A 26,077-nucleotide genomic window follows, 5' to 3' on the forward strand; every position below is an offset into this window, starting at 1 on the left:
GGAGCCCAGGGAGAGACCGAAACAGGGACCAGAGAGCCCTGCACAAAGCTATAAGAATAAAACAGATACCAAACAAACCATCTATGGTCAAAGGGTAGGTCTGGGAAACAATCCGGAGACAACAGAAAAGTGTGTGTGGGGAGGGGGGAGGGGGTGATGCCATGTAAATTTTAACCATTTTATCCATTTCTTATACAGTGTAAAATTGCAAACTTTAATAAAAAGTTTTGACAAAAAAGCTTTGACAACACCTTTTATCATCTAGATCTCTTCATATTCTTCTGAACTCGAAAAAGAATAGGCCTAACCCTGCTCAATCTCTCATCTTAAGACAAACCCCTTTCACCCTTGAACTCAATCTCGTGAACCTCCTCTGAACTGCCTCTAACTACATTCCTTCTAAAAGGGACCAAAACTGCATTAAGTACTCCAGCTGTGGTCTCACCAGCAACAGTTCCCTACTTTTAGACTCAATTCTTTTAGCTATAAATGCCAAAATTCCATTGGCCTTCCTTATTACCTGCTGCACCTACATGCTAGTTTCTGTGATTCATGCATGAGGGCACCCAAATCCCTCTGCACCGAAGCGCTCTGAAGTTTCTCTCCATTTAGATAACAAGTTGTCTTTCCATTGTTCCGACCAAAATGGATAACCTCACACTTATCCACATTAAACTCCATCTGCCAAATTTTGGCCTGCTCACCTAACCTATCTATATCTATTTATAAATTGCTTATTTCCTCATTTCAACTTATTACCCCACCTATCTGCAAATTTGGCTATAGTATGTTCTATCTTGCATCCAAATCATTAATATATATTGTAAATAGTTGGGGCCCAAGGCATGAACCCTGTGGCACCCCACTAGTTACATCTTGCCAACCAGGAAAATACCTATTCATCCATACTCTCTGCCTTCTGCGGTTAGGCCGTCTTCTATTCTCATTCCCATTTTCAAATCCTGGCAGCCTACCACTGCACCCCCCCCCCCCCCCCCCCCCCCCCCCCACAATCTCATCAACATCACAACCCAAAATATCTGCTTTCCTCAATTCTGACTGGGAATGCTTGATTTTATTTGCTCCACAATTGGTTGTCATACCTTAAGCTGCCTGGACTTAAGCTCTGAAATTCTCCCCTAAACACTCAATCTCCTCCCTCTTTCCTCCTTGAAGATGCTCCTTAAAATTGATGTCTTTGATCTTTGATAGATAGGTTCTTGATTGATATGGGGATCAGGGTTTATGGGGAGAAGGCAGGAGAATGGGGATGAGAAAATATCAGCCATGATTGAATGGCGGAGCAGAATTGATGGGCCAAGTGGCCTAATTCTGCTCCTATGTCTTATGGTCTTATGATCTTGTTTTGGACACATGGCTTGGAATATTTTGTGTTATAGATGTTATATAAATGCATGTTGTTTTTGTAGAAAAACAATGCTAATGAATGGATGGATAACTGCTTTGTCGCACTAATTAACATGCAAGATAACTTGCCACAACATTATCCTTTAATCTCCAAAAACATTCCACTCAAAACTACAGCACTGTTTATACCCTTGAAATAATGAAAATTGAACAAAATCAATGTTTGGTCGAGCATTTTCAAATGTTATGTTGTTTCAGTCAGCCGTTATGTTTTTCATTCATGGATAAATCAACCTACTGTTACTACTTTAAAAACAATGTTTTCACTAATTATGCTCTTTGCATTTACTGTACAGGCTAAGCTGTTCATTATTGATTTCACCATTTCATTACTTGGGAAACAACAACAAATTATTTCTCTGATGTGCATACTTGAGGCTTTGGCAACTTAAATCAAACTTATGATTATAGAAGCTGCACATAGAATTTCCCACATTTACAATTGTTTTCAAGATTTCTAACCATATTTCATCAAACAACTTTCCAAGTTGTTTTCCTGGAATCAAAGTGGTTCATTTTGCAGCTATTCCAAGAACAAGAGAATGTGTGCACAAATAAAACACCACTTTGGCTGATACAGGAGGCCGAGATTCAGGCATTCTTGGTACTGTTATGATTGCCATTGAATCAATAACTTTTCAAAAGAGATGAATTTTCCAGCAACTGATGGAAATAGGTCGGACAAGATGTAACATTTTTAAACTTTTACTCTAGCAAACTAAAATCAACGTATATCAAACATTCGTAACAGATAACTGACACATCAAACAAAAGAATGGGGCGGGATTGTCTCAGCCCACGCTGGGCCGGAGAATCGCCGGGCCCAGCGTGAATTGCGCGACGCCGGTCCACCAATTCAGAGAATTGGCGCCTTTGACGTCGGTGAGGTCGGCGCGGAGCCAGTCGGGGTGCGCATGTGCGCGTTCGCGCCAGTCGCATTGCGCATGTGCGCGTTCGCGCCAGTCGCATTGCGCATGTGCGCGTTTGCGCCAGTCGCATTGCGCATGTGCGCGTTTGCGCCAGTCGCATTGCGCATGTGCGTGTTCGCGCCAGTCGCATTGCGCATGTGCGCGTTCGCGCCAGTCGCATTGCGCATGTGCGCGTTCGCGCCAGTCGCATTGCGCATGCGCAGTCCCGCGGCGCCCATTTGAGGCCGGTATCGGCAGCTGGAGCGGCATGTGTCACTCCAGTGCCGTGTTGGCCTCTTGTAGGGCTTGGAATAGCTGCTCCTGGGGGCCTGTTGATGCCGTCATAAAATGTGACGGCGTGTACGACAGCATCAACATTTAGCCTCAAGATCAGAGAATCCGCCCTAGGTATTTCTGAATTGACTAACTAATGCAATCAAGATACATCTTACAGATCTTTTAATTGTGCACTTCTGGCCGATATGTAGCATTGCAACAGCAAGTCCAAAGTCCAGCACTCCAGCACGCTCTCCTTTCCCTTCAAAGGTAGGTTAAAACTCCCAGTTTCCTTTGCACATTATTCCACTCAACCCAAGTCTTTGAGATCCGACCTTCACCAGCCAGGCACTCATCAGCAACTCCTTGGGCGCGATTCTCCGACCTCACGCCGGTTCGGAGAATAGTGGGCCACGCCGGTTTTCACGCGCCGCCGGTCCGACGCGCTCCCGCTATTCTCCCAAACGAGAAAATGTTTTACATCGGTTTTCCCGTGGATAACCTCGCCAAACGCCCCGATACGGCCAAACAGCCGACTATCCGTCCCCCCGTTATTCTCCGGCCCGGATGGGCCGAAGTCCCGACGTCGTGACACCAGGTTATGACGCCGGCTATCACACCTGCTTTTTAAAGTCGTCAGCCAGTCGTGCTGGCGTGGGGACGGGCCCCTCGGCTGCTCCGACCTCCACCTGCTGTACCTGCTCAGCTGTGATGTGCGAACCAGACCGTGACTCGGGAGCCTCATCACTGAATTGCCCAACCAAGGTGAGTGTCTCTGGGATGGTGAATGGTGTGGGAGATAGGAGTGCCGCAAGCTCGAGGTCCTCGTGTGAAGTGTGAAGGGACAGAGAATGGGGGGGGTTGTCATGCAGGGTTGTCTCACTTGGTTCAGCCCCTCCAACCTCGCATTGCGCGACCTCCCGGTTGGCAGATCCCCCAGCAAGGTCCAGTGCCCTCTGCTCAAACGTGGTCAGGGGGTGGAAAATGGGCGAACCCCCTCCGGTCCTGTTGCGCTCCCGGGTATTGTGAGCGGTCTTGTCCTGTTGGGGGGCATAGATAGATCATCAATTCGGCAGGTTTCATCGGGGCGTTCACATATTGGAGAAGGTTGGGGGGTCAAGTTGTAACTAAACCATTGCATCTCTCCAGGGGGTCGCAGCGCTCATGTGGGTCTGTGACTACTTGGTAAACCACCCTCCACTCACTCTGCCCCCCTCCATGTGATTGTACATGGGGGGGGGGGGGGGGAGAAGGATTGTTGTGACCCAGGGGCACCCTCTTGGCTCTTACCCTGGCAGCTCTGGCGAGGTCGTGGAGCTTCTTCTTGCATTGCTCCCCAGACCGAGGGGTCTGCCCCACTGCACTCACGGCAGTTCCCACCTCACGCCAGGCCCGTCGCACTACGCTGGCACGGTGACGGTGCCCTCTTCTAGGGCAGATGATGCTCCTCCTCCGCTCCACCTCATCCAGGAGCGCTTCGATATCTGCCTCTCCGAACCTCGGGGCGGCACTCCGTGGCTCCGACATCTTTCTCCTCCCGTTGCTGTACTCGCTCGCGCCTTTTGACGACGCAGAGCGGCGTCACATGGGCGTCGTCGGGTCATCATTCGGGCGTCGCAGGGTTATGGCGTCAATTTTCACGTGAGGTCCGCGGCTCCGGTCCTAGCCCATTTCCGGGGCGTGAATAGCTCGTGAGCGGGGCGTATCGGACCGTCGCGAAAGTCGGCCGATTTCACGACGGCCTTCGTGATTTTCCGCGGGAGCGGAGAATTCCGCCCCTTGTTCCTTAAATTTTGAGAAGTCCCTTTGGTTCTGTACCCTTTGATTCTAACAGAAATCCAACTCTCACAAGCATCCTGCTTAGCTGCTAATGCTAAACTTCCTTTTCCCTGCTCTTCACAACAATATTTGCTTTCTCTCTCACTCACTGGGTCACGAAAAGCAGCTGTCCACTTTCTGCGAGCTACTGTGAACAAGTTTGAAAACTCTCACATGATTTCAAGTTTCTGTTTGAGTTTCAACCTCCTGGCAACCAGATCACATAAGCATGTCTTCGAGCTGGAATGCTTCCAGAATTCCAAATCTTACCTTGGGTCAAAGGAGCTGTCATAAAACATAAGCATTTGTGTAGGTATAAACAAAACCCTACTGCAAGAACCAGCTATGGACATGATATTATAAATAATTAGCAGCCCTAATGCATTACTCTAGCGTGACATCTGACATGGGACTCGCCCACTTAACCATTCTCTGAAACTTGCAATTGCATTTAGTCCAGAAGCAGGAAAGGGCTTATCAAATGTTTAACTTTCCGGATTTTCCATTTTTTCACTTTGTAAAGTACCAAAAGCATTTTCTGGACCAAATGCATAGCTGTGTAGCTGTAGGGTTTTCCGTGGCTCATGTTGGGAGCAATCTTGAAGTTGGAACCTTGTGACTCAGAGGCAAGTTCCACACCAGGGCAAGAGCATAAAAATCTACACTCCCATTCCAGTGCAGTACTGCAGGAATTCTATAATATTACATGTGCAGTCTTTCAAATGAGATATTCGACGCGAACTGACTAAAATAAAATGCTATCTTGCAGCACATGGCAGAGGCCCTTCGGCTCCGGTTGGCGAGGCGCCAACCCCGCCGGCGCCAGCCTTGCCCCTGAAGGTCCGAGGGATTCCGCACCTTCCAGGCGGCCCGACGCCAGAGTGGTCCACGTCACTCCTCGGCACCGGGACCGCCAGTCCCGCCGGGTAGGGGAGAATCCCGCCCAATGTTTCTCAAGTTGGAAACATATTGGAAGCATTAGTAATAATTGAAATCATGCACTTCAGATAAAATAAACACCATGAAAAGTTTCCCTAAATGAAAAATTCTAGTATACATTTAATATTTGAGAACTTTCCTTACTAAACTCAAATGGCATACGTTGGTATTGCCACACATTTCTAAAAGTGTTACCTTAAGCAAAATCATAATTTATGCAATGCAACAAATATAAATAAAAAAGGTCAACAAATAATTTGATACATGATAGCTAAGCACAAGATCAAAATAGTAAACCATCAGTATGTCAAAGTGGGCTGACCTGGACAACAAATATGAATTAAAAAGAAGAAAATTACAATTATTTAGTAGACCATGATAAACTGAATCCCAAATGATCATTCTCTTAAGACATTCAAAATAACACATCAAATAGAATCAATGAGTACATAGGTGTTAAATTTACAGGAGGCAAAGCATGCTCACTCTACCAGCAGAGTGTAATGACGTCACCAAACTGTGCAAATCAAGCTTCCCCTTTCATTGCAATACATTCCTTGAAAATAGGGGGGGGGAACGACACATGCAGAAGATAGCCTATATTTTCCTTATCTTGGAGTTATAAAATTGAATGAGCCAACTCAAATAGAAGTGATGAGAAAGAATACATACTTTGTTCATTGCTATGACCTCCAGTAATTTTTTGGCCTTATGCTCAAAGGAAGTGTGCCGCATATAGAGCGAGAGAAATATCCATTATGAAAGCTGTACCTCAGATTCCCCCAGTTCACAATTATTCTGGGGGATCTTGTAATAAGAGAGGCAAGGAGATAAAAATTCTTTAATTAAAAGCACCATGGGCGGGATTCTCCGACCCCCCGCCGGGCCGGAGAATCACCAGGGGGCGGCGTGAATCCCGCCCCGATGCCAGCTGCGGTATTCTCCGTCACCGTTTTTTTTGGCGGGGGCGTGAATCACGCCGCACCGGTCAGGGGCCGTTAGCAGCGGCCCCCTCGGCGATTCTCCGCTTCGCGATGGGCTGAGCGGCCGCCCGTTCTCGGCCAGTCCCGCCAGCATAAATTACACAAGGTTTGTACCGGCGGGACCTGGTTCTGCGGCGGCCTGCGGAGTCCTCGAGGGGCGGGGGGGGGATCTGGCCCCGGGGAGGTGCCCCCACAGTGACCTGGCCCGCGATCAGGGTCCACCGATCTGCGGGTGTGCCTGTGCCATGGGGGCACTCTTTCCCTCCACGCCGGCCGCTGTAAAGCTCCGCCATGGCCGGCGCGGAGAAGAACCCCACTGCGCATGCTCAGGAATCACTGCCTCCCTTCTGCCTCAAGAATTGTAAAATGAAGGTGTGCTACACCTGCAAAGCCTCAAAATTATTATAATACATGACAATGACTTTGATCGATAATTATGGTATTATCTAAAGAACAGGTTTAGCTTCAAGTCAAAAATGACAATGTAGGGCAGCACAGTGGTTAGCATTGCTGCCTAAGGCGCTGAGGACCCAGGTTTGAATCCCGCCCTGGGTCACTGTCTGTGTGGAGTTTGCACGTTCTCCCCGTGCCTGCGTGGGTTTCACCCCCACAACCCAAAGATGTGCAGGTTAGGTGGGTTGGCCACGCTAAATTGCCCCTTAATTGGAAAAAAATAATTGGGTACTCTAAATTTATTTTTTTTAAATGACAATATACAGTGAGTAAAGTACATATTCCTTCTCATGGCTTCTATTTGAATCGTCAGAAAAAAATGTAATCCTTTGCTTGCATTATATTATAAAACCTGCTAAAACTAGGTGCTTATGCCAAGAACTCTTTTTGTCTTTTCACTCCGAATTTAAAGTAAATACGTAAAATGGCCTGTCTGAAGGACTGGTATCAATATGCAATATCTAACAAAACTGCTTTGTGCAAATGGATATTTTTTTTAAATCAGGAACTAAAATTGGAAATATGCGATGCAGCTCATTTTACAATTCTGCTAACAGCTAATAACAAAACTATTATAATTTAACTGCAAACTATATGTTACAACAGTAATTAAATTCTCAACATTGCAAACGTTCATAAATCAAAATCAAACACTCAAACAAATTCAGAATATATCGATGAAGCCTATCGCTACACAAACACATTTATAGTAACAACACATACAGTGTTATGGTTCTATTTAGAAACAAATAAGCCTCCAAAGCAACAGAAATCAAATATTCAAACGTTTAATTTTAATTCTTCCCTAACACAAACAAAGAACATTGAGCATATTAAATTTTCATGCATTCAGGTCTTAGTCTACATTACCATAAAAGCTCTGATACAAATAATGATGTGGTTAGATTACAGATTTCCCCTTTTCCACCATAACTTCCTTATAAATTCAATAATAACCTTCCGGTATGTTAATTGTACGATTCTTTAAATAGATCTCTGGGTGGGAGTGAAAAGGGAAGAGAGGGATGGAGTGTGCAGTCAAAATAATATCCAAGTGTGAGGAACAATGTACAACTTTAAGTTTAATTTCTATTTGTATTTGTGTTATGAAAGGTGGGACATTGTTCTAGTTTCAGTGAGAGATTTTTGTGAGTTTGGTATCGGGACATCTGGAGGCTCTGTTTGTATACATGCATTTTTAATGAGGATTTACAGTCCTTGAGGAAAAGAGATGGGTCACGAAGGGGTTAGTGGTTTAGTGAATTTAGGGAGAGAAATGTAGAAAAAAATGTAGAAGAAACTGTTGCCGAGCAACAGGGGTCCAGGGACATACAAGAAGACAGGAAAGACAGAAGGGCAGTTCAGTCAGTGTGTGTGTGACAGAGAGTGATGGCAGGAGTTCTAAACTCTGTAATAAGAAATTCTGCAAGACTGCTGGAAAACTGAGTTTAGGGAATGTATTTTCTCTGAAGTTGAATTAATAATGAGATTAGATTGCGTTTTTTGGGTGTCTCAGGGAGAGATACCAGCTATGGAAAGGCATCTAGTAAATGCTCAGAAATCCACTGGGAGGAAAACTGTTTGCAACTGAGCTAGCCCATGCAAGAAGCCTTGGTGTTGCGATAGAAGTAAATCTTCACTAGGGTTGTGTGTCTGCAAGGGTATTGCTGGAATAAACGGAATAGTGAGTTTGAATCATTGTCTGGTGTTTGCACTGAAATCTATCCAAACTTTCATCTCGTGTAACGTAGTTAATTTCATTGATCACAAAAGTTTTATTTTTTGAGTTAAGTACACTGGCAGACTCTTGTGAACGCATTCAGTTACTGACTTCCACGGTTTCTAAAAATAACAAAGTTTGGATCTGTCAAACCAGGTTTCACTCTGGGATCTGAGTTGTCCAGTATTAAAATATGTTGGGACCATAACAAAAGTTCACAAGTAGAAATTTAAGGGGCATTGTCGCTTTTGATTATTTTCCTACAATGATCTTTAGAATTATTTCCTGTCTGTCCTGATTTAACTCATTTCAGCCAGGTTAGGATCTGGAGACCATAACTAAGAGAGGGGAAAATCCACACAGTTTAAACATCTGCGCCAGGATTCTCCCCTACCCAGCGGGGTGGGGGGTCCCGGCGTACCGGAGTGGCGAGAACCACTCCGGCGTCGGGTGTCCCCAAAGGTGCGGAATTCTGTGCGCCTTTCGGGGCTAGGCCCATGCCGGAGCGCCTCCCGCACCGCCGACCGACGCGAACGGCCTTTGGCGGCCCGCCGACCGACGCGAACAGTTGGCCAAAAGGCTTTCGCCGGTTGCCGTGAGTCTGCGCATGCGTCGGAGCGTCAGCAGCCGCTGACATCACCCCGGCGCATGCGCGGTCGAGGGGGTCTCTTCCGCCTCCGCCATGGTGGAGGCCGTGGTGGCGGCGGAAGAAAAAGAGTTCCCCCACGGCACAGGCCCGCCCGCCGATCGGTGGGCCCCGATCGCCGGCCAGGCCACCATGGGGGCATCCCCCGGGGCCAGATCGCCCCGCGCCCCCCCCAGGACCCCGGGGCCTGCTCGCGCCATCTGATCCCGCCGGCACCAGAGGTGGTTTAAACCACATCGGCGGGAGAGGCCCGACAGCGGCCGGAGAATTATTGCGGAGGGCCCGCCGACCGGCGGGGCGCGATTCCCGCCCCCGCCAATTCCCGGGTAGCGGAGAATTCCGGCCACAGCGGGGGCAGGATTTACGCTGGCCCCGGGCGATTCCCCGACCCTGCGGGGGGTCGGAAAATTCCGGCCCTGATCTTCACATGTCCAGTACACCTCAACTCATTTGTGTGATAGATGTTAGTTGATGCCATTATGGGTTTCAGACGTGGGGCGAAATTCTCCGACCCCCAGCAGGGTCGGAGAATCGCCTGGGGCCGCCTAAAATCCCGCCCCCGCCATGGCAGAGATTCTCCGCCACCCGGGAAGTGGCGACAGCGGAATCTCGCCACTCCAATCGGAGAGGCCCTGCGGTAATTCTCCGGCCCGGATGGGCCGAAGTCCCGCCGCTGGGAGGCCTCTCCCGCCGCCGAGGTTTGAACCACCTCTGGAACGGCGGGATCAGCGGCACGAGCAGGCCCCCGGGGTCCTGGGGGGTTGGGGGGCAATCAAACCCCGGGGGGTGCCCCCACGGTGGCCTGGCCCGCGATCGGGGCCCCCCGCTCAGACTCCGGGCCAGTGCCCTGGCTGCACTATTTTCCTCCACGGCCGCCACGGCCTCCGCCATGGCGGAAGCGGAAGAGAACCCCACATCGCGCATGCGCCGGCAGTGACGTCAGCGGCCAGCTGCCGCTGACGTCACTGCCGGCGCATGCGCGGACCGGCGAAAGCCTTTTCGGCCAGCCCCGCTGCCGGGGGCGCCGGTTTTTTGTGCCGGTCTTCTGGTGCAAACCGCTCCGGCGCGGGGCTGGCCCCCAAAGGTGGGGAGAATTCCCCACCTTTGGGGAGGCCCGACCCCTGAGTGGTTGCCGCCACTCCCCTACTCCGGGACCCTCCGTCACGCCGGGTAGGGGAGAATGCCGCCCGTGATGTCTCATTTTTTTAAAAAATAATTTTTATTCAAGTTTTTTAATAACAATAACAATAACAAATTTTCTCCCCGCAATTTAAAACAAACAAGGCGTGTTTCCACACCAAAACAAGAAAAGAACTCTCCCCCCAAAATAAATAATAACAAATAGCAATACAAGAAGAAAATAACATAACAAACCCACCGTCGCAAAAACAAACCCGCCAACCATCCCCAAACCCCAATTGCCCGCTGAAGGCTGGATAGTTTGATCAGTCTGCAGAAAAGTTAACCAGTACTTCCTCCAAGCATCTCCCAACCTTAATAACTGGTGGCATCAGAAGGAATTGTTATAGACAGGCAAGTAAATAGGTTTATTTAATGTAGTCACACAAAAAGAGGGGTGACACAGTGGTTATCACTCCTGCCTCACAGTGCCAGGGACTTGGGTTCAATTCCGGCCTTAGGTCACTGTCTGAATGGAGTTTGTACGTTCTCCCCATATCTGCGTGGGTTTCCTCTGGGTGCTCCTGTTTCCTACCACCGTCCAAAGATGTGCAGGGTAGGTGGGTTGACTATGCTAAATTGCCATTTAGTGTCCAGGGAGGTGCAGGTTAGTTTATGAGATTACAGGGATAGAGTGCTCATTCGAACGGTCGGTGCAGATTCGATGGACCGAATGGCCTCCCTCTGCACAACCTCTATGAAAACAATGACTCAAAAGTACTGAAAAGCTAAGTAAAGACAAACATCCATCTGAAGTTTAACCAGTTAAATAACTAAAGGATTCATTCAAAAGTAAATGCTCTGAACTGTACCTGTTACTTTTGGCAGTGAGAAAATTAACAACTTGTAAGGCAAAGGTATCAGTACCACTAAAGGTGATTTATGAACAGCATTTCCAGCATCAAGGAGCCAGCACTGTTATGAAAGGTAAAGTGTATGCTTTATATTATGAATGATTCTTTCACATAATTGTTCATTCATCATAAGAACCCTTTATTTCCCCTCTTTGCTTCTCAGGGCAAGTCAACCGCAGATGCGCAATAATTGATCAGTACATCTTGAATTTATATAGCACCTTTAATATAGCAAAATTCCCCACTTTAAAGAAGTGTCATAAAATAAGATTTGACACTGAGCCATGTAAGGAGAAATTAGGGCAGATGACAAAAGCTAGATCAAAGAGGTAACCTTAACGTGCTGGCTTAAAAGAGGAAAGAGGTTTAGCAAGGGAATTCTAGAGTATATCCCCTTGACAACTGAAGGCATGGCAGTCAATGGTGAAGCAATTAAAATTAGATATGGTCCAGTGGCCAGTATTGGAGGGGCACAGAGGCCTGAAGACTGTGAAGCTATAGGTTATAGAAATAGGGAGCAAGTAAAGCCATCAAGTGATTTGAAAACAAGAAGTAGTATTTTTGAGATGTTGATCAAATGTAAGTCAACGTAGGTCAGCAAGACAAGGGTGCTAGACGAATGGAACTTGGTGCAAATTAGAAGAGGAGCAGAGTTTTAGGTGACCTCAAGTTTGTGGAGGGTAGAATGCAGCAGGCTGGCCAATTCCTTGTGATGAAATAGTCAAGTCTGGAGGTAATAAAGGTATGGCTGAGGGGTTCAGTAGATGAGATGAAGCGGGGTCAAGATAAGCGATGCAACAGAGATGGAAATAGGCAATCTTAATGATGACACAGGTATCAGCCTCAGGGTCAAATACGAGGTAGCAAACAGTCTGATTCGGTCTCAGCATAGACAGAGAGAGGAATGGAGTCAGGGTCTAGAGAACAGAGATTGTGTCAGAGATGAAGGCAGTGGCTTTAGTCTTCCTAATATTTAGTTGTAGGAAATTACTAGTCATCCCATCTACAAAGTACCATCTACTGAAAAGGAAGCATTGGCATCTAACTTGTTGGGTTTATGGAAATACATGGCAGGTGACACTGTTTTGAATGATATCGCCGAGGGGCAACAGGTAGATGAGGGACAAGGCAAGGAAGATGATTGGAAAATACAACTGTTAGCTGTTGCAGTAAGTGGTGGGGCATCTGCTGTATGTTTATTATCAGTTGTCACATGGACAGTCCAGTATTTATAGAAAGAACCAATCAATGGGGAGAATGATGAAAAAAAGATGGGATCGACAGAATGAAAAGTTCAAGGGAGGATAATGAGATAAAGACAGATAGGAAGAGGGAGAACATGAGCAAGGTTGTGTATGTGCATGCATGCATAAGTTTCTTATGATACACAAATGGGAAATTGCTGCTGTTTATCATATTTAACTTGAGAACATGGATCATCATGTGAGAGGAATCTGCAGAGTGTTAACATTATTTCTGTAGCAATTTAATAACAAATTTTGTAGAACTGTGCCCCAACAATCAGAATTAATACATTTTACCAAAATGTATCACTTATTCCAAAGGATAATTTTACATTGCTGTACATACCAATATCATACGCTAGGAAATCACCAGAGAAACATTTTGCTCCATTGCTCAGAGATGTGTCATTGTGGGTGTTCCCTCCAAAAATGAGCATAGCCCCACTGATGATGACAGCTGAATGTAGATAACGAGCAAATCCGCTTTCCTTAAGGATTGTCCTAAGTTTTTGAGGAAAGGAAAATAAGACACTTTACTTGCACACTATAGAATATGCAAATTTAGAATATACCATCATTATACTAGGAAGTTTTAAAAACAATTGTGTCATGTAGAGATCTGTTGATTCAAAAGCAAATTCCACTGGCAAATAAATTAAAATGCCTCAACACGTTTGAGAGTTGTTTTTCGCTGTTGAGGTTGGCATTTGTTACTCAGCCAGTATTCCAAGTGGTGGCGGTGGGTTTTCTCCTACTTGACATCAAACCACTTCCAATGACAATTAGACTGGAATCACAGACTAGGCAAGGGACAGAAGACCTGCTGGACATTAGTGATCGAGTTGGATTTTTATGAATATCCAACAGCTTCATGGTTACATTTACTGACACCATCTCTTCATTTTCACATATTATAAATCAAATTCCGATTCTTAAACTGCCATGACGGGATTTGAACTTGCACTAGCTTGATTATCAATTTAGGAAGAATACAAAATAAAAACACGGATCAATGTATTTATTTTCATAAACAACATTTAGATTTTCTATCATCAAACTGAATTAAAATATTGAACAGTTCAGTACTGTACTGAGATAATCAAAGTGCATTCTTGGCTTAAGTAAAACTGGATAATTTCCTGAACTTCTTTCCTGATTTTTTTTCACAATGTTCGCACATTATTATACCTGGCAACTTGACTGAAAATCAACCTCCATTACGGGCTGAGTTTATAACTCACATTGAAGTAATACGAACAGTTGGAAAAGAAATAAAACAGCTTGAGAATTTTTATTTTCAGATTTTCTATGTAAATACAGGTGGATATATTCAATTCTATTTTGCGGCAGTCTTGGATCAGTGGTAATAGTGTCTCAGAATAAGAAGGATAAAGCCCCACTTTAGAGAAATAATCTAGACCTTTCAGTGCAGAACCAACTGAGTGCAGCATAATCTGAGATATGGGGCTGGCATGAAAAAAGTGGTGTTTTATGCCAGGAAAACTGGAGCAAAATGGCCACCGTTTCCCTGTTTTGCTGGGGGCTAGCATGGAGGCAGTGTAGAGCTCGCAGCTCCAGCTGCCAATACGGCCCCCAGCACTTCCGGTTCAGAGGTCGCGCATCCACACGGCGGCGGCCTGCAGCGGCTGTGCTGTGCTCCATGGCGGACTCAGCCCACGGACCTAGACCGCCAAAGTAGTGCCCTCCATCGGGCGCTCGCGTGCCCCGGACCACCCGCCCACAATGCCCCCAGCCCCGAATGAAGCCCCTCCTGCCCACCGATCATCCCTCCCCCGACTGTGGCGGTCACGGACTGAGTCCGCAGCCGCCACGCTGAGTTCACCAACGGTGTGAGCACACGTAACCCACGCCGTCGGGAAGTCGGTCAGTCGGGGACGGAGCATTGCGGGGCGGGACTCAGGCAATGGCCTGAGGTGGTGAATAATCGGCGCGGCGTGCTCCCAGAATACGATTCGGCGTCGGGGAGCGGAGAATCCAGCCCATGAACTTTTGAATATGGAGTAAATCCATCCCTCTGAGGTAGACATAATCCCAAAGCATCATTTGAAGAGGCTGGAGGGTTCTCCATTGTGCTGGGAAACATATACATTGAGCAACATTGCTAAACACAGGTTATCAAGAAGACAAGGAGACAGTTATATAGGTGTAATGTTACTGGACTACTAATCCAGAGACCCAGATTAATGCTCTTTCAGAAACATGGGTTCTTATCCCACCCCAGCAGCTTGTGGAATTTAATTTCAGTTAATAAATCTGGAATTGTAAATCTAGTCAGAGTAATAATGGTCATGACAACCATGACTGATAGTTGTTAAAATCCATCTAGTTCACTAATGTTATTTAAGGAAGTAAATCTGCCATCCTTACTCGGTCTGGCCTACATGTGGCTGACCCTTAACTGTCCAATGACACGGCATAAAAAGCCACTCAGAGGCTCAATTGGGGATGGGCAAAAATTGTTAGCCTCATCTGCACAGACTGACTGCTTATTTTGCCTACAACAACGTGACTAACTTCAAAAATGCTTCACCAGCTGTGGAGCCGGTTGGTACATCCTAACAACATGAAAAGTGCTCTATGAATACAATTGCTGTATTTTATTAATCAGATCCACTGAAATGCGTCAGAAATGGCCGAGGTGAAAGCATCATACTTATGGGAAAAAGTGGAATTTCTCAAATTTTACCCCAAAAAATTTGATTTGAAAACAAATTGAGACATTAGACCTCGGGTATTATCCATAAACCTGCTTTACAATTTCAATGCATATCCAGCAATATGATTCCTAACTTAATAAGCACTGTATCATACCAGAGGGATAAAAAGGAAGCCTCCAATCTCAAATATAGATTTGAAAGCTAGAGAATGCTAACAGCAACAAAACTGGAGTAATTACGAAGGTCTAGTTAGCTCTCAACAGTGGCTAAGAGACTGGACCAGAGCCACAACATTTTACAGTTTTAAGATGGTACGGAACGATCGATTCATTCCAGGAGTGACAAGAGAAGAAAAATGGCTTGGTTATTTATAAACAAACTTTATTAAAACAAACAAAAAAAAACAATATTTAAACTTTTAAACTTCAACTCTAACAGATTACATGTAGTTTCTTAACCTTCACACACTAGTTCCCTTTAAACAGCACTTTAACAGAACATGCAGCTCTCATGCGACTTACACAGCGAGACAAAGACAATCATAAAATCATAGACTGAATCATAGAATAATAGAATTTGCAATGCAGAAGGAGGCCATACAGCCAATCTACTCGGCACCAGCCCTGGAATGAGCACCCTATTTAAGCCCACGCCCCCACCCTATCCAGGTTACCCAATAACCCCACCTAACCTTTTGGACACTAAAGGGCAGTTTAACATGGCCAATCCACCTAACCTATACATCTTTGGACTGCAGGAGGAAACTGGAACACCTGGAGGAAACCCACGCAGACACGGGAAGAAAGTGCAAATTCCACACTGTCACCCGAGGCCGGAATTGAACCCAGGACCCTGGCACTGTGAGGGAGAATGGAACCACTGTGCCACCGTGCTACCCCTAACTTGCATTTATGAAGCAAGTCTTCTTCTGTTAGGGACATTCATTCAGAACGCTTTTGCAAAGCCTGCCTCAGTGGCAAATTTCATGACCGTTCTCAGTCAATTTCCAAAGCCTTCACTTTCACCTGCTCTTTCTCTCTCTTTCTCTGAGCTCCGCCCAGCCCCTTAAATAAAGGTTCTCTGGGTTTGCTGGACTTGAACCGACCATCGTTATCTTGGCGTTTAATGGCCCACTCCCGTTTATATAAAAGAACAGAGATATGCTATTGATATGCAGCTAACCTCCCACTGACGGGCAAAGAGGTCATTAGACTCTGTAATGGGCTAATGGCTAGTCAGTCAGGAGTGGCCCGAAGAACAATGGATCTGGGGCATCATGCATATTCCTACTAACAAGGTTTAGTCTGGCTGGGAAAATGTAACTCAGTCAGGTGTTCACTATCCTTCTGACTCCATGCTTGCAAATTTCCCCTCAGTCTGTTTAACCCCTAAATTGCCTGTTACACCAGGGTCTAATGTTTAGACCCAGCAGCTATTTTTGTATGGTGTGCTATTCCCACCATTCCCAACTCTGTTCTCCCCATGCTATGTACCACCTTTAGCCATGCTGCGGTGGTATTAGCTACTAGGATATCAGAGAGTAGCTTGGGAATTATTTATCTTCCAGGAGTAAAGGCTAAGCAACTAAATAATAATGGATGCTATAGTTAAGCTTTATTGATTATCTTTAGAAGGGTACAGAACATCAAAGCTGGGATTGTGTTCCCTCAGCATTCAATCTAAAGCTTGATGCTTGCATCAAACAAATCAAAGTCACCAATGTCAAATTGCTACAAGCTAGTGGCATTTAAAATTAATTGATTGCCTGAAAATCAAGACACATTTTCATAACATTTAGAATGAGCTGAACCTTCAACTATACATTGCCCATAGCAAATATTCACCAGAATTAAGAAAATGTTAGCTGGAATATATCTTTAACTCAAAAGTTCTATGAGGTGAAAAGAAGGATTATTTATGGACGCAACTAAAGAAGGATTTTTTCAGTGTTTGCATGAGTATTTTTACTCAAAATGAAGTAAGTTTTGCGTATTAATAATCATTTAATTATATTGTGCGAGTCCTGTTCGGAGTGTATCCCACTAGTATGCGGTGTGACGAATGCAGGATTTTAGATATATTGGATTATAAATGTTAGGGTTTACAGTCTGGGTTAGAGTGTGTTTGACTGCAGTAGTCATGTTTTTAAAATAAACTTGTTTTGCAAGACCGGAAAGTTTTTAGGAGCCAGAGGTGAAATTAACTACCGTAAAAGCCTGGGCTAATGCACCCTTGTTTGATTAGGGGGGCTACCCTGGGGAGTTAATTTGTTTTCACCTTGGGGAGATGATGCCATTGGTGGGTAGAACTAAGGCATTCAGACATTTTGAGAAAGCTTTTGAGTTGAGTTCTGATCTGGCTAAGACTGAGTCCACAAGTAAGATCTATTGCTCTCACAGTAGGATAATTAAAAAAGATTAATGGTATTTAAAGCAGTGCCGACTTATCTGAGCACAAGGTGGAAAACTGAAACAAACCAGTTGAAACAGTTTGATGAAGACATCCAGCCAGAGTCTGCTGGGGTTCTAACAGCAGCCAAATCTGTTGTGGAAACCAATCATTCCTCTATGCCGTTGAAATGTCGAATGGATTCAGAGCTGTATGTTTTTCCTTTCTTGTTGTTTCATTGGGAATAGCGATAGAAATAAAGGGTATCGTATGTTGGTATTTAGTAGTATTGTTTAAGGGATATTTGATTGAGCGATATGAATTTTGGTCACATGTACCAAAGTACAGTGAAAAGTATTTTTCTGCGGCCGAGGGAACGTACACAGGATGTACATCGTAGACAAAAGAATAATCAACAGAGAACAATGACAAATGGTACATCGACAAATAGTGATTGATTACAATGCAGAACAAGGGGACAAACAAAGCAAATACATGAGTAAGAGCAGCACAGGGCGTCGTGAATAGGTAATTGTAAGCTATTTTTGGGTATGATGTTAAAGTGTTCAGCACTGTGTTGATAATTTGTGCAATCACTCCAGGAGCAAAGTATTCTTTCCGCACAGTCTTTCAAAATAAACAAAAATATTGGGGTTTCAGTCCATATCCTAGCCACTCTTGGCGTCTGGTCTTGGATCATAATAGTGGCAAAAAGATTCTCGAAGAACTGCGACAAGTTACTCCCAGGGTATTGTTGCTGAAATATAAATAACTACTAGCACAAATACAAATATTAATATTTCATTTAAAGAACACAGGACAAGCACATGCATGAAAGTGTAAACTGAGGGGCGGCATGTGGCACGGTGGTTAGCACTGCAGCCTACGGCGCTCAGGACCCAGGTTCGAATCCTGGCACATGTGGAGTTTGCATGTTCTCCCCGTATCTGTGTGGGTTGTACCCCCACAGCCCAAGGATGTGTACGTTAGGTGGATTGGCCACGCTAAATTGCCCCTTAATTGAAAAAAATTAACAATTGGATACTCTTAAAAAAAAAAAAATTTTAAAGAAAGTATAAACTGAAAGATATTACTCATGTTGAAAGTTGACTGAAATTGGAAAGACATTTGTGGCACAGACATAAGTAATTTTTTATTTTCCATGAAAACATTTATGTATTTCCCTTATTCACTACAGCTAGTAATATATAACATACTAAATGATATCCATATTAAAATTCCAACATCTGTGCACACTTCCGAAGAAATCTTACCATAAATATTTTCCGTTAAAATTTTCTAAAATTATTCTGATTTTGCAGCCACCAGCAAAGGAATGGTGCTTGCTATTTGCCACACTGACTCCTAGCCACAGACTTTTAAGTGACAACTTGTTATCAGGGGTCTGATCCAGTTCAGTACCCTCTGGGATCTGTGGCATTGTACTCAACCAACCCAAACTTGCAAAACTCAGCATGTGCATCCAACATTAGAAGTGATCCCATGATTGGGCAGTACTTGCTGAACAATTTTGAGTGTGCTAAGAGTTACACTTACACCCAACTTAAGATCATCAGTCGAGCTCACAATGTGGCTCAATTTGCATGCTAGAAGCTACATATATTCATACGTAGGGCCCTGTCCTCAGCAATCAGATGTAATTGCCATTTTTCATTGAACAAAAGCATAGGGACAACTGTTCCATTGTGCATTTTCCAATGCTGCAACCAGAGTCCATTTGATGACCAATCAGCACCCTTTTAAAATGCACTCTAAGTTGCTGGTTCCCTTGTAATTTGATATTCTTGCATCTGTCCTGATGGGTGCCAGGAAAAAAAGCATCAACAACATCTCTTTCTTCAGTCACCCAAGTTCTGTACTACTAAGCATCTACTGACCATGCCATTAAAAATCAAATTGCGACTTCCAGTGGCGGCCATGGAGGAGTAGGTCGCACATTTGATAGCTCCCGCCTGTTTTTCTGCTGTGGGGCATTGGTTGAGTTGTGTATCTTGCGGGGAGGGTCGGGGGGGTATGTTGTATTCTATGTCGGGTTGGGGGTATGGAGTGGTGCTGTTATTTGGGAGCTGCATCAGAAGGGTGTGGTGGGGCAGTGCGAAAGCGCGGGCTTTCCTCTGGTTTCCCGCGCTGCGGGGCTGGGGGGCGGAGATGGTGACGGGGGAGGCGGGGCCTTAACTGGTTCTTCCCCGCGCTGGAGCGGTGCCTGGAGGACGGATAGGTTGGGGGATGATCCCACTTTGGGAGGGGTCGGGTTATTGGCGGGAGTTTCCGGGGTCAGCAGATGTTAGCTGACCCACGGAAGTACAATGGAGGACGGGTCGCGGCTGGGAGGGTTCCTAGCCTGGGGGAGAAGGGAGGGGGGGAGAGGGGAATACCGGGTTGCTGCTGGTAGGGTCAAGAAGGAGCTGGTGGGGGCTGGGGGGACAGAGGTGAGGTGTTGTCGCTGTGGGGACTGGGTCGGGCAGGGGGCGCTGGCCTGGGGCGGGCAGTCGACGGGCTATGGCTAGTCGACGGGGGAGGGGGGCGGGACGCCCTCTGATCCGGTTGGTCACCTGGAATGCAAGAGGGTTGAATGGGCCGGTGAAGCGGTCGAGGGTACTGGCTCATCTGAAGGGGCTAAAGGCAGATGTGGCAATGCTTCAGGAGACCCACCTGAAGGTGGCGGACCAGGTCCGCCTGAGGAAGGGATGGGTGGGGCAGGTTTTCCACTCTGGGTTGGATGTGAAGAACCGGGGAGTGGCGATTCTGGTGGGGAAAAAGGGGTTGTTTGAGGCATCGGAGGTGGTGGCGGATAAGGGGGGTAGGTATGTTATGGTTAGGGGCAGGCTACAAGGAGAGAAGGTGGTACTGGCTAGTGTGTATGCCCCAAATTGGGACAATGCGGGCTTTATGAGGCGGATGTTGGGACGGGTCCCGGATCTGGAGGCGGGAGGTCTGATCATGGGGGGGGACTTTAATACGGTGTTGGATCCTTCACTGGATCGGTCCAGCTCTAGGACGGTAGGAGGCCGGTGGCGGCCAAGGTACTGAGAGGGTTTATGGATCAGATGGGTGGGGTGGATCCATAGAGGTTTGTGAGGCCGCGGGCACGCGAGTACTCTTTCTTCTCCCACGTACATAGGGTCTACTCTCGGATAGATTTCTTCGTGGTGAGTAGGGGACTGATTCCGAGAGTGGAGGAGGCCGAGTATTCGGCCATTGCAATCTCCGACCACGCTCTGCATTGGATAGAGTTGGAGATGGGGGAGGTGCGGGAACAGCGTCCGTTGTGGCGGTTGGATGTGGGGTTGTTGGCGGAGGAGGAGGTGTGTAGGAGGGTCCGGGCAAGTATTGAGGTGTACCTCGAGGTGAATGATACGGGGGAGGTCCAGGTGGGGATGGTCTCGGAAGCCCTGAAGGCAGTGATTCGTGGGGAGCTGATATCCATCCGGGCACACAGGGAGAGGAGCGAGAAGAGTGAGAGGGATAAACTGGCGGGAAAGATGCTGGAGGTGGACGGGAGGTATGCAGAGGCACCAGAGGAGGGACTGTTGGGGGAGAGGCACAGCCTGCAGGCTAAATTTGATTTGCTGACCACTAGAAAGGCGGAGGCACAGTGGAGGAAGGCACAAGGGGCAGTGTACGAACATGGTGAAAAGGCGAGTAGGATGCTGGCCCATCAGCTCCGCAAGCGGGATCCGGCTAAGGAAATTGCTGGAGTGAGAGACAAGAGTGGGAATGTGGTGCGGAAGGGGGTAGAGGTGAATGAGGTCTTCAAGGACTTTTACGGGGAACTGTACCGGTCGGAGCCAACGGGGGAGAGGAGGGGAATGGAGAGGTTCCTTGACGGGCTTTCTTTCCCGAAGGTGCAGGAGGAGAAGGTGGAGCGGTTGGGTGCGCCGATTGAGCTGGAGGAGCTAGTTAAGGGGATTGGGCAGATGCAGTCAGGGAAGGCACCGGGGCCGGATGGGTTCCCGGAGGAATTTTATGGAAAGTTTGTGGACCTAGTGGGCCCCTTGCTGGTGCGGACACTCAATGAAGCGTGGGGAGGGGGGACTTTGCCCCCGACGATGTCGCGGGCGCTGATCTCGTTAATTTTAAAGAGGGACAAGGACCCCCAGCAGTGTGGTTCATGCAGGCCCATATCTCTCCTCAACGTGGATGCTAAGGTCCTGGCAAAAATCCTGGCCACCAGGATAGAGGACTGTGTGCCAGGGGTTGTGCACGAGGACCAGACAGGTTTCGTGAAGGGAAGGCAACTGAACACGAATGTGCGGAGATTGTTGAATATCATCATGATGCTGGCGATTGAGGGGGAGGCAGAGATAGTGGTGGCGCTGGATGCGGAGAAGGCCTTCGATAGAGTGGAGTGGGGGTACCTATGGGAGGTGTTGGGGAGGTTTGGATTTGGTGAAGGGTTCATTAGATGGGTAAGGCTGCTATATAAGGCCCCAATGGCGTGCGTGGCCACGAATAGGAGGAGGTCGGAGTACTTCCGGCTTTACCTAGGGACCAGGCAGGGTTGCCCCCTGTCCCCCTTGTTGTTTGAACTGGCAATCGAGCCGCTGGCGATGGCGTTGAGGGATTCAGAGAGGTGGAGAGGCTTGGTGCGAGGTGGAGAGGAGCATAGGGTGTCGTTGTATGCCGATGACCTGTTACTGTATGTGGCGGACCCGGTGGGAGGGATGCCGGGAGTGATGGAGTTGCTAGCTGAGTTTGGGACCTTTTCAGGTTATAAATTAAATTTAGGCCAGAGTGAGGTGTTTGTGGTGCACCCTGGAGACCAGGAGGAAGGAATTGGTAGGCTCCCGCTTAGGCGGGCAGGGGAGAGCTTTAGGTACCTGGGGGTGCAGGTGGCCAGGGACTGGGGGACTCTTCACAAGCATAACTTCACCAGACTTGTAGATCAGATGGAGGAGGAGTTCAGGAGGTGGGACATGCTGCCATTATCGTTGGCGGGGAGGGTACAGTCTGTCAAAATGACGGTGCTTCCGAGGTTCTTGTTCCTTTTTCAGTGCCTGCCCATCTTTATCCCCAGGGCCTTCTTTAGGAGAGTGACTAGCAGTATTTTGAGCTTTGTATGGGCACATGGGACTCCGAGAGTGAAGAGGGTGTTCCTGGAGCGAGGGAGGGATAGAGGCGGGCTGGCGCTGCCCAACCTTCTGGGGTACTATTGGGCGGCCGACGTGTCAATGGTGCGTAAATGGGTGATGGAGGGGCGAGGGGCGGCGTGGAAAAGAATGGAGATGGCGTCATGTAGAGGTACGAGCCTGGGTGCCATGGTAACGGCGCCGTTGCCACTCTCCCCTAAGAGGTTTACCATGAGCCCGGTGGTGGCGGCGACCCTAAGAATCTGGGGACAGTGGAGACGGCATCGGGGGGAAACAGGGGGCTCGATGGAGGCTCCACTGGGTGGCAACCATCGGTTCATCCCGGGGAACAGGGATGGGGGATTTAGGGGGTGGCAAAGGGCGGGCATCAGCAAATTGAGGGACCTGTTTATTGGCGGGAGGTTTGCGGGCCTGGGGGAACTGGAAGATAAATTTGGGCTTCCCCAAGGGAACATGTTCAGATACTTGCAGGTAAAGGCGTTTGCTAGGCGACAGGTAGAGGGATTCCCTCTACTGCCCTCGCGGGGGACGATGGACAGAGTGCTTTCGGGGGTGTGGGTCAGAGAGGGGAAGGTGTCTGACATCTATAAGGTAATGCAGGAGGTGGAGGAGTCGTCAGTGGAGGAGCTGAAGGCTAAATGGGAGGAGGAACTCGGGGAGCAGATAGAGGGCGGGACTTGGGCGGATGCCTTGGAGAGAGTCAACTCTTCCTCCTCATGTGCGAGGCTTAGTCTCATCCAATTTAAGGTGCTGCACCGGGCCCACATGTCCGGGACTAGGATGAGTAGGTTCTATGGGGTTGATGACAGGTGCACCAGATGTTCGGGGAGTCCAGCGAACCACGCCCATATGTTCTGGGCATGCCCAGCACTGGAAGAATTCTGGAAGGGGGTGGCGGGGACGGTGTCGAGGGTGGTTGGATCCAGGGTCAAACCAGGGTGGGGACTCGCGATTTTTGGAGTTGCGGTAGAGCCGGGAGTGCAGGAGGCGAAAGAGGCCGGTGTCCTGGCCTTTGCGTCCCTAGTAGCCCGACGAAGGATTCTGCTACAGTGGAAGGATGCAAGGCCCCGAAGTGTGGAGACCTGGATCAGTGACATGGCAGGATTTATAAAATTGGAAAGGGTCAAATTTGCCCTGAGAGGATCAATACAAGGGTTCTATAAACGATGGCAGCCTTTTCTGGACTTCCTGGCTCAAAGATAGGTATCTTGGTCAATAGCAGCAGCAACCCGGGGGGGGGAGGGGGAGGGGTGGGGGGGGAGGGGGGGAGGGGTGGTGGGGGAGGGGGGGAGGGGTGGTGGGAGAGGGGGGGGAGGGGGGGAAGGGGGGGTGGTGTGGGGGGGGTTGTTCCATATTGTTATGTCTATTCTGTAACTTTATATTGTGTTAATTTGCGTTGTTGGTAAAATGCTGTGTTGTTCATGGAGGTGGGGCGAATGTTTATGATTGTTAATAGTATTGTTATTTTTGGTATTTTACTATGGTGCGTTATTGTTGTATAAATTCTAAATTTTTCAATAAAAATTATTTCAAAAAAAAAGGATGACATCCGGGCAATAGTAAGGGATGATATCAGTGCTATGGAGGAGAAGGTTGAATCGATTTGGGTGGAAGTCAGTAATAGTAAGGCAAAAAAGTCACTGACAGGAGTAGTCTACAGGCCACCAAATAGTAACGTTATGGTGGGGCAGGCAATAAACAAAGAAATAACTGATGCATGTAGAAATGGTCTAGCAGTTATCATGGGGGATTTTAATCTACATGTCGATTGGTTTAACCAGGTCGGTCAAGGCAGCCTTGAGGAGGAGTTTATAGAATGTATTCGTGATAGTTTCCTAGAACAGTATGTAATGGAACCTACGAGGGAATAAGCAGTTCTAGATCTGGTCCTGTGTAATGAGACAGGATTCATTAATGATCTCATAGTTAGGGATCCTCTCAGAAGGAGCGATCACAATATGGTGGAATTTAAAATAATGATGGAGGGTGAGAAGGTAAAATCAAACACTAGTGTTTTGTGCTTAAACAAAGGAGATTACAATGGGATGAGAGAAGAGCAATGGGATAAGGTAGACTGGGAGCAAAGACTTTATGGTGAAACAGTTGAGGAACAGTGGAGAACCTTCCAAGCGATTTTTCACAGTGCTCAGCAAAGGTTTATACCAACAAAAAGGAAGGACGGCAGAAAGAGGGAAAATCGACCGAGGATATCTAAGGAAATAAGAGAGAGTATCAAATTGAAGGAAAAAGCATACAAAGTGGCAAATGTTAGTTGGAGTCTAGAGGACTGGGAAATCTTTAGGGGGCAACAGAAAGCTACTAAAAAAGCTATAAAGAAGAGTAAGATAGATTATGAGAGTAAACTTGCTCAGAATATAAAAACGCATAGTAAAGGTTTCTACAAATATATAAAACAAAAAAGAGTGGCTCAGGTAAATATTGGTCCTTTAGAGGATGAGAAGGGAGATTTTATAATGGGAGATGAGGAATTGAACAGGTTTTTTGGGTCAGTCTTCACAGTGGAAGACACAAATAACATGCCAGTGACTGATAGAAATGAGGCTATGACAGGTGAGGACCTTGAAATGATTGCTATCACTAAGGAGGTACTGATGGGCAAGCTAATGGGGCTAAAGGTAGACAAGTCTCCCAGCCCTGATGGAATGCATCCCGGAGTGCTAAAAGAGATGGCTGGGAAATTGCAAATGCACTAGTGATAATTTACCAAAATTCACTGGACTCTGGGGTGGTCCCGGCGGATTCGAAATTAGTAAACGTGACACCACTGTTTAAAAAAGGAGGTAGGCAGAAAGCGGGTAATTATAGGCCAGTGAGCTTAACTTCGGTAGTAGGGAAGATGCTGGAATCTATCGTCAAAGAAGAAATAGCGAGGCATCTGGATGGAAATTGTCCCATTGGGCAGACACAGCATGGGTTCATAAAGGGAAGGTCGTGCCTAACTAATTTAGTGGAATTTTTTGAGGACATTACCAGAGCGGTAGATAACGGGGAGCCAATGGATGTGGTAAATCTGGACTTTCAGGAAGCCTTTGACAAGGTGCCACACAAAAGGTTGCTGCATAAGATAAAGATGCATGGCATTAAGGGTAAAGTAGTAGCATGGATAGAGGATTGGTTAATTAATAGAAAGCAAAGAGTGGGGATTAATGGGTGTTTCTCTGCTTGGCAATCAGTTGCTAGTGGTGTCCCTCAGGGATCAGTGTTGGGCCCACAATTTTGTTGGGTTCACAATTTACATAGATGATTTGGAGTTGGGGGACCAAGGGCAATGTGTCCAAGTTTGCAGACGACACTAAGATGAGTGGTAAAGCAAAAAGTGCAGAGGATACCGGAAGTTTGCAGAGGGATTTGGTTAGGCTAAGTGAATGGGCTAGGGTCTGGCAGATGGAATACAATGTTGACAAATGTGAGGTTATCCATTTTGGTAGGAA

General features: G+C 47.0%; 1 protein-coding gene across 4 annotated transcripts in view; it reads right to left on the reverse strand.

Moving 5' to 3' along the window:
* Positions 1 to 26,077, reverse strand: part of atrnl1b (attractin-like 1b) — a 1,095,064-nt gene that overhangs the window by 865,080 nt on the left and 203,907 nt on the right. For all 4 annotated transcript variants that reach the window (XM_038774130.1, XM_038774131.1, XM_038774132.1 and 1 more), the window contains exon 10: positions 12,795 to 12,949. In XM_038774130.1, the coding sequence (XP_038630058.1) occupies positions 12,795 to 12,949 (155 nt within the window). The remainder of the gene's footprint in view (positions 1 to 12,794; positions 12,950 to 26,077) is intronic.

Source organism: Scyliorhinus canicula, chromosome 16, assembly GCF_902713615.1.
Source record: "Scyliorhinus canicula chromosome 16, sScyCan1.1, whole genome shotgun sequence".
Classification (NCBI taxonomy): domain Eukaryota; kingdom Metazoa; phylum Chordata; class Chondrichthyes; order Carcharhiniformes; family Scyliorhinidae; genus Scyliorhinus; species Scyliorhinus canicula.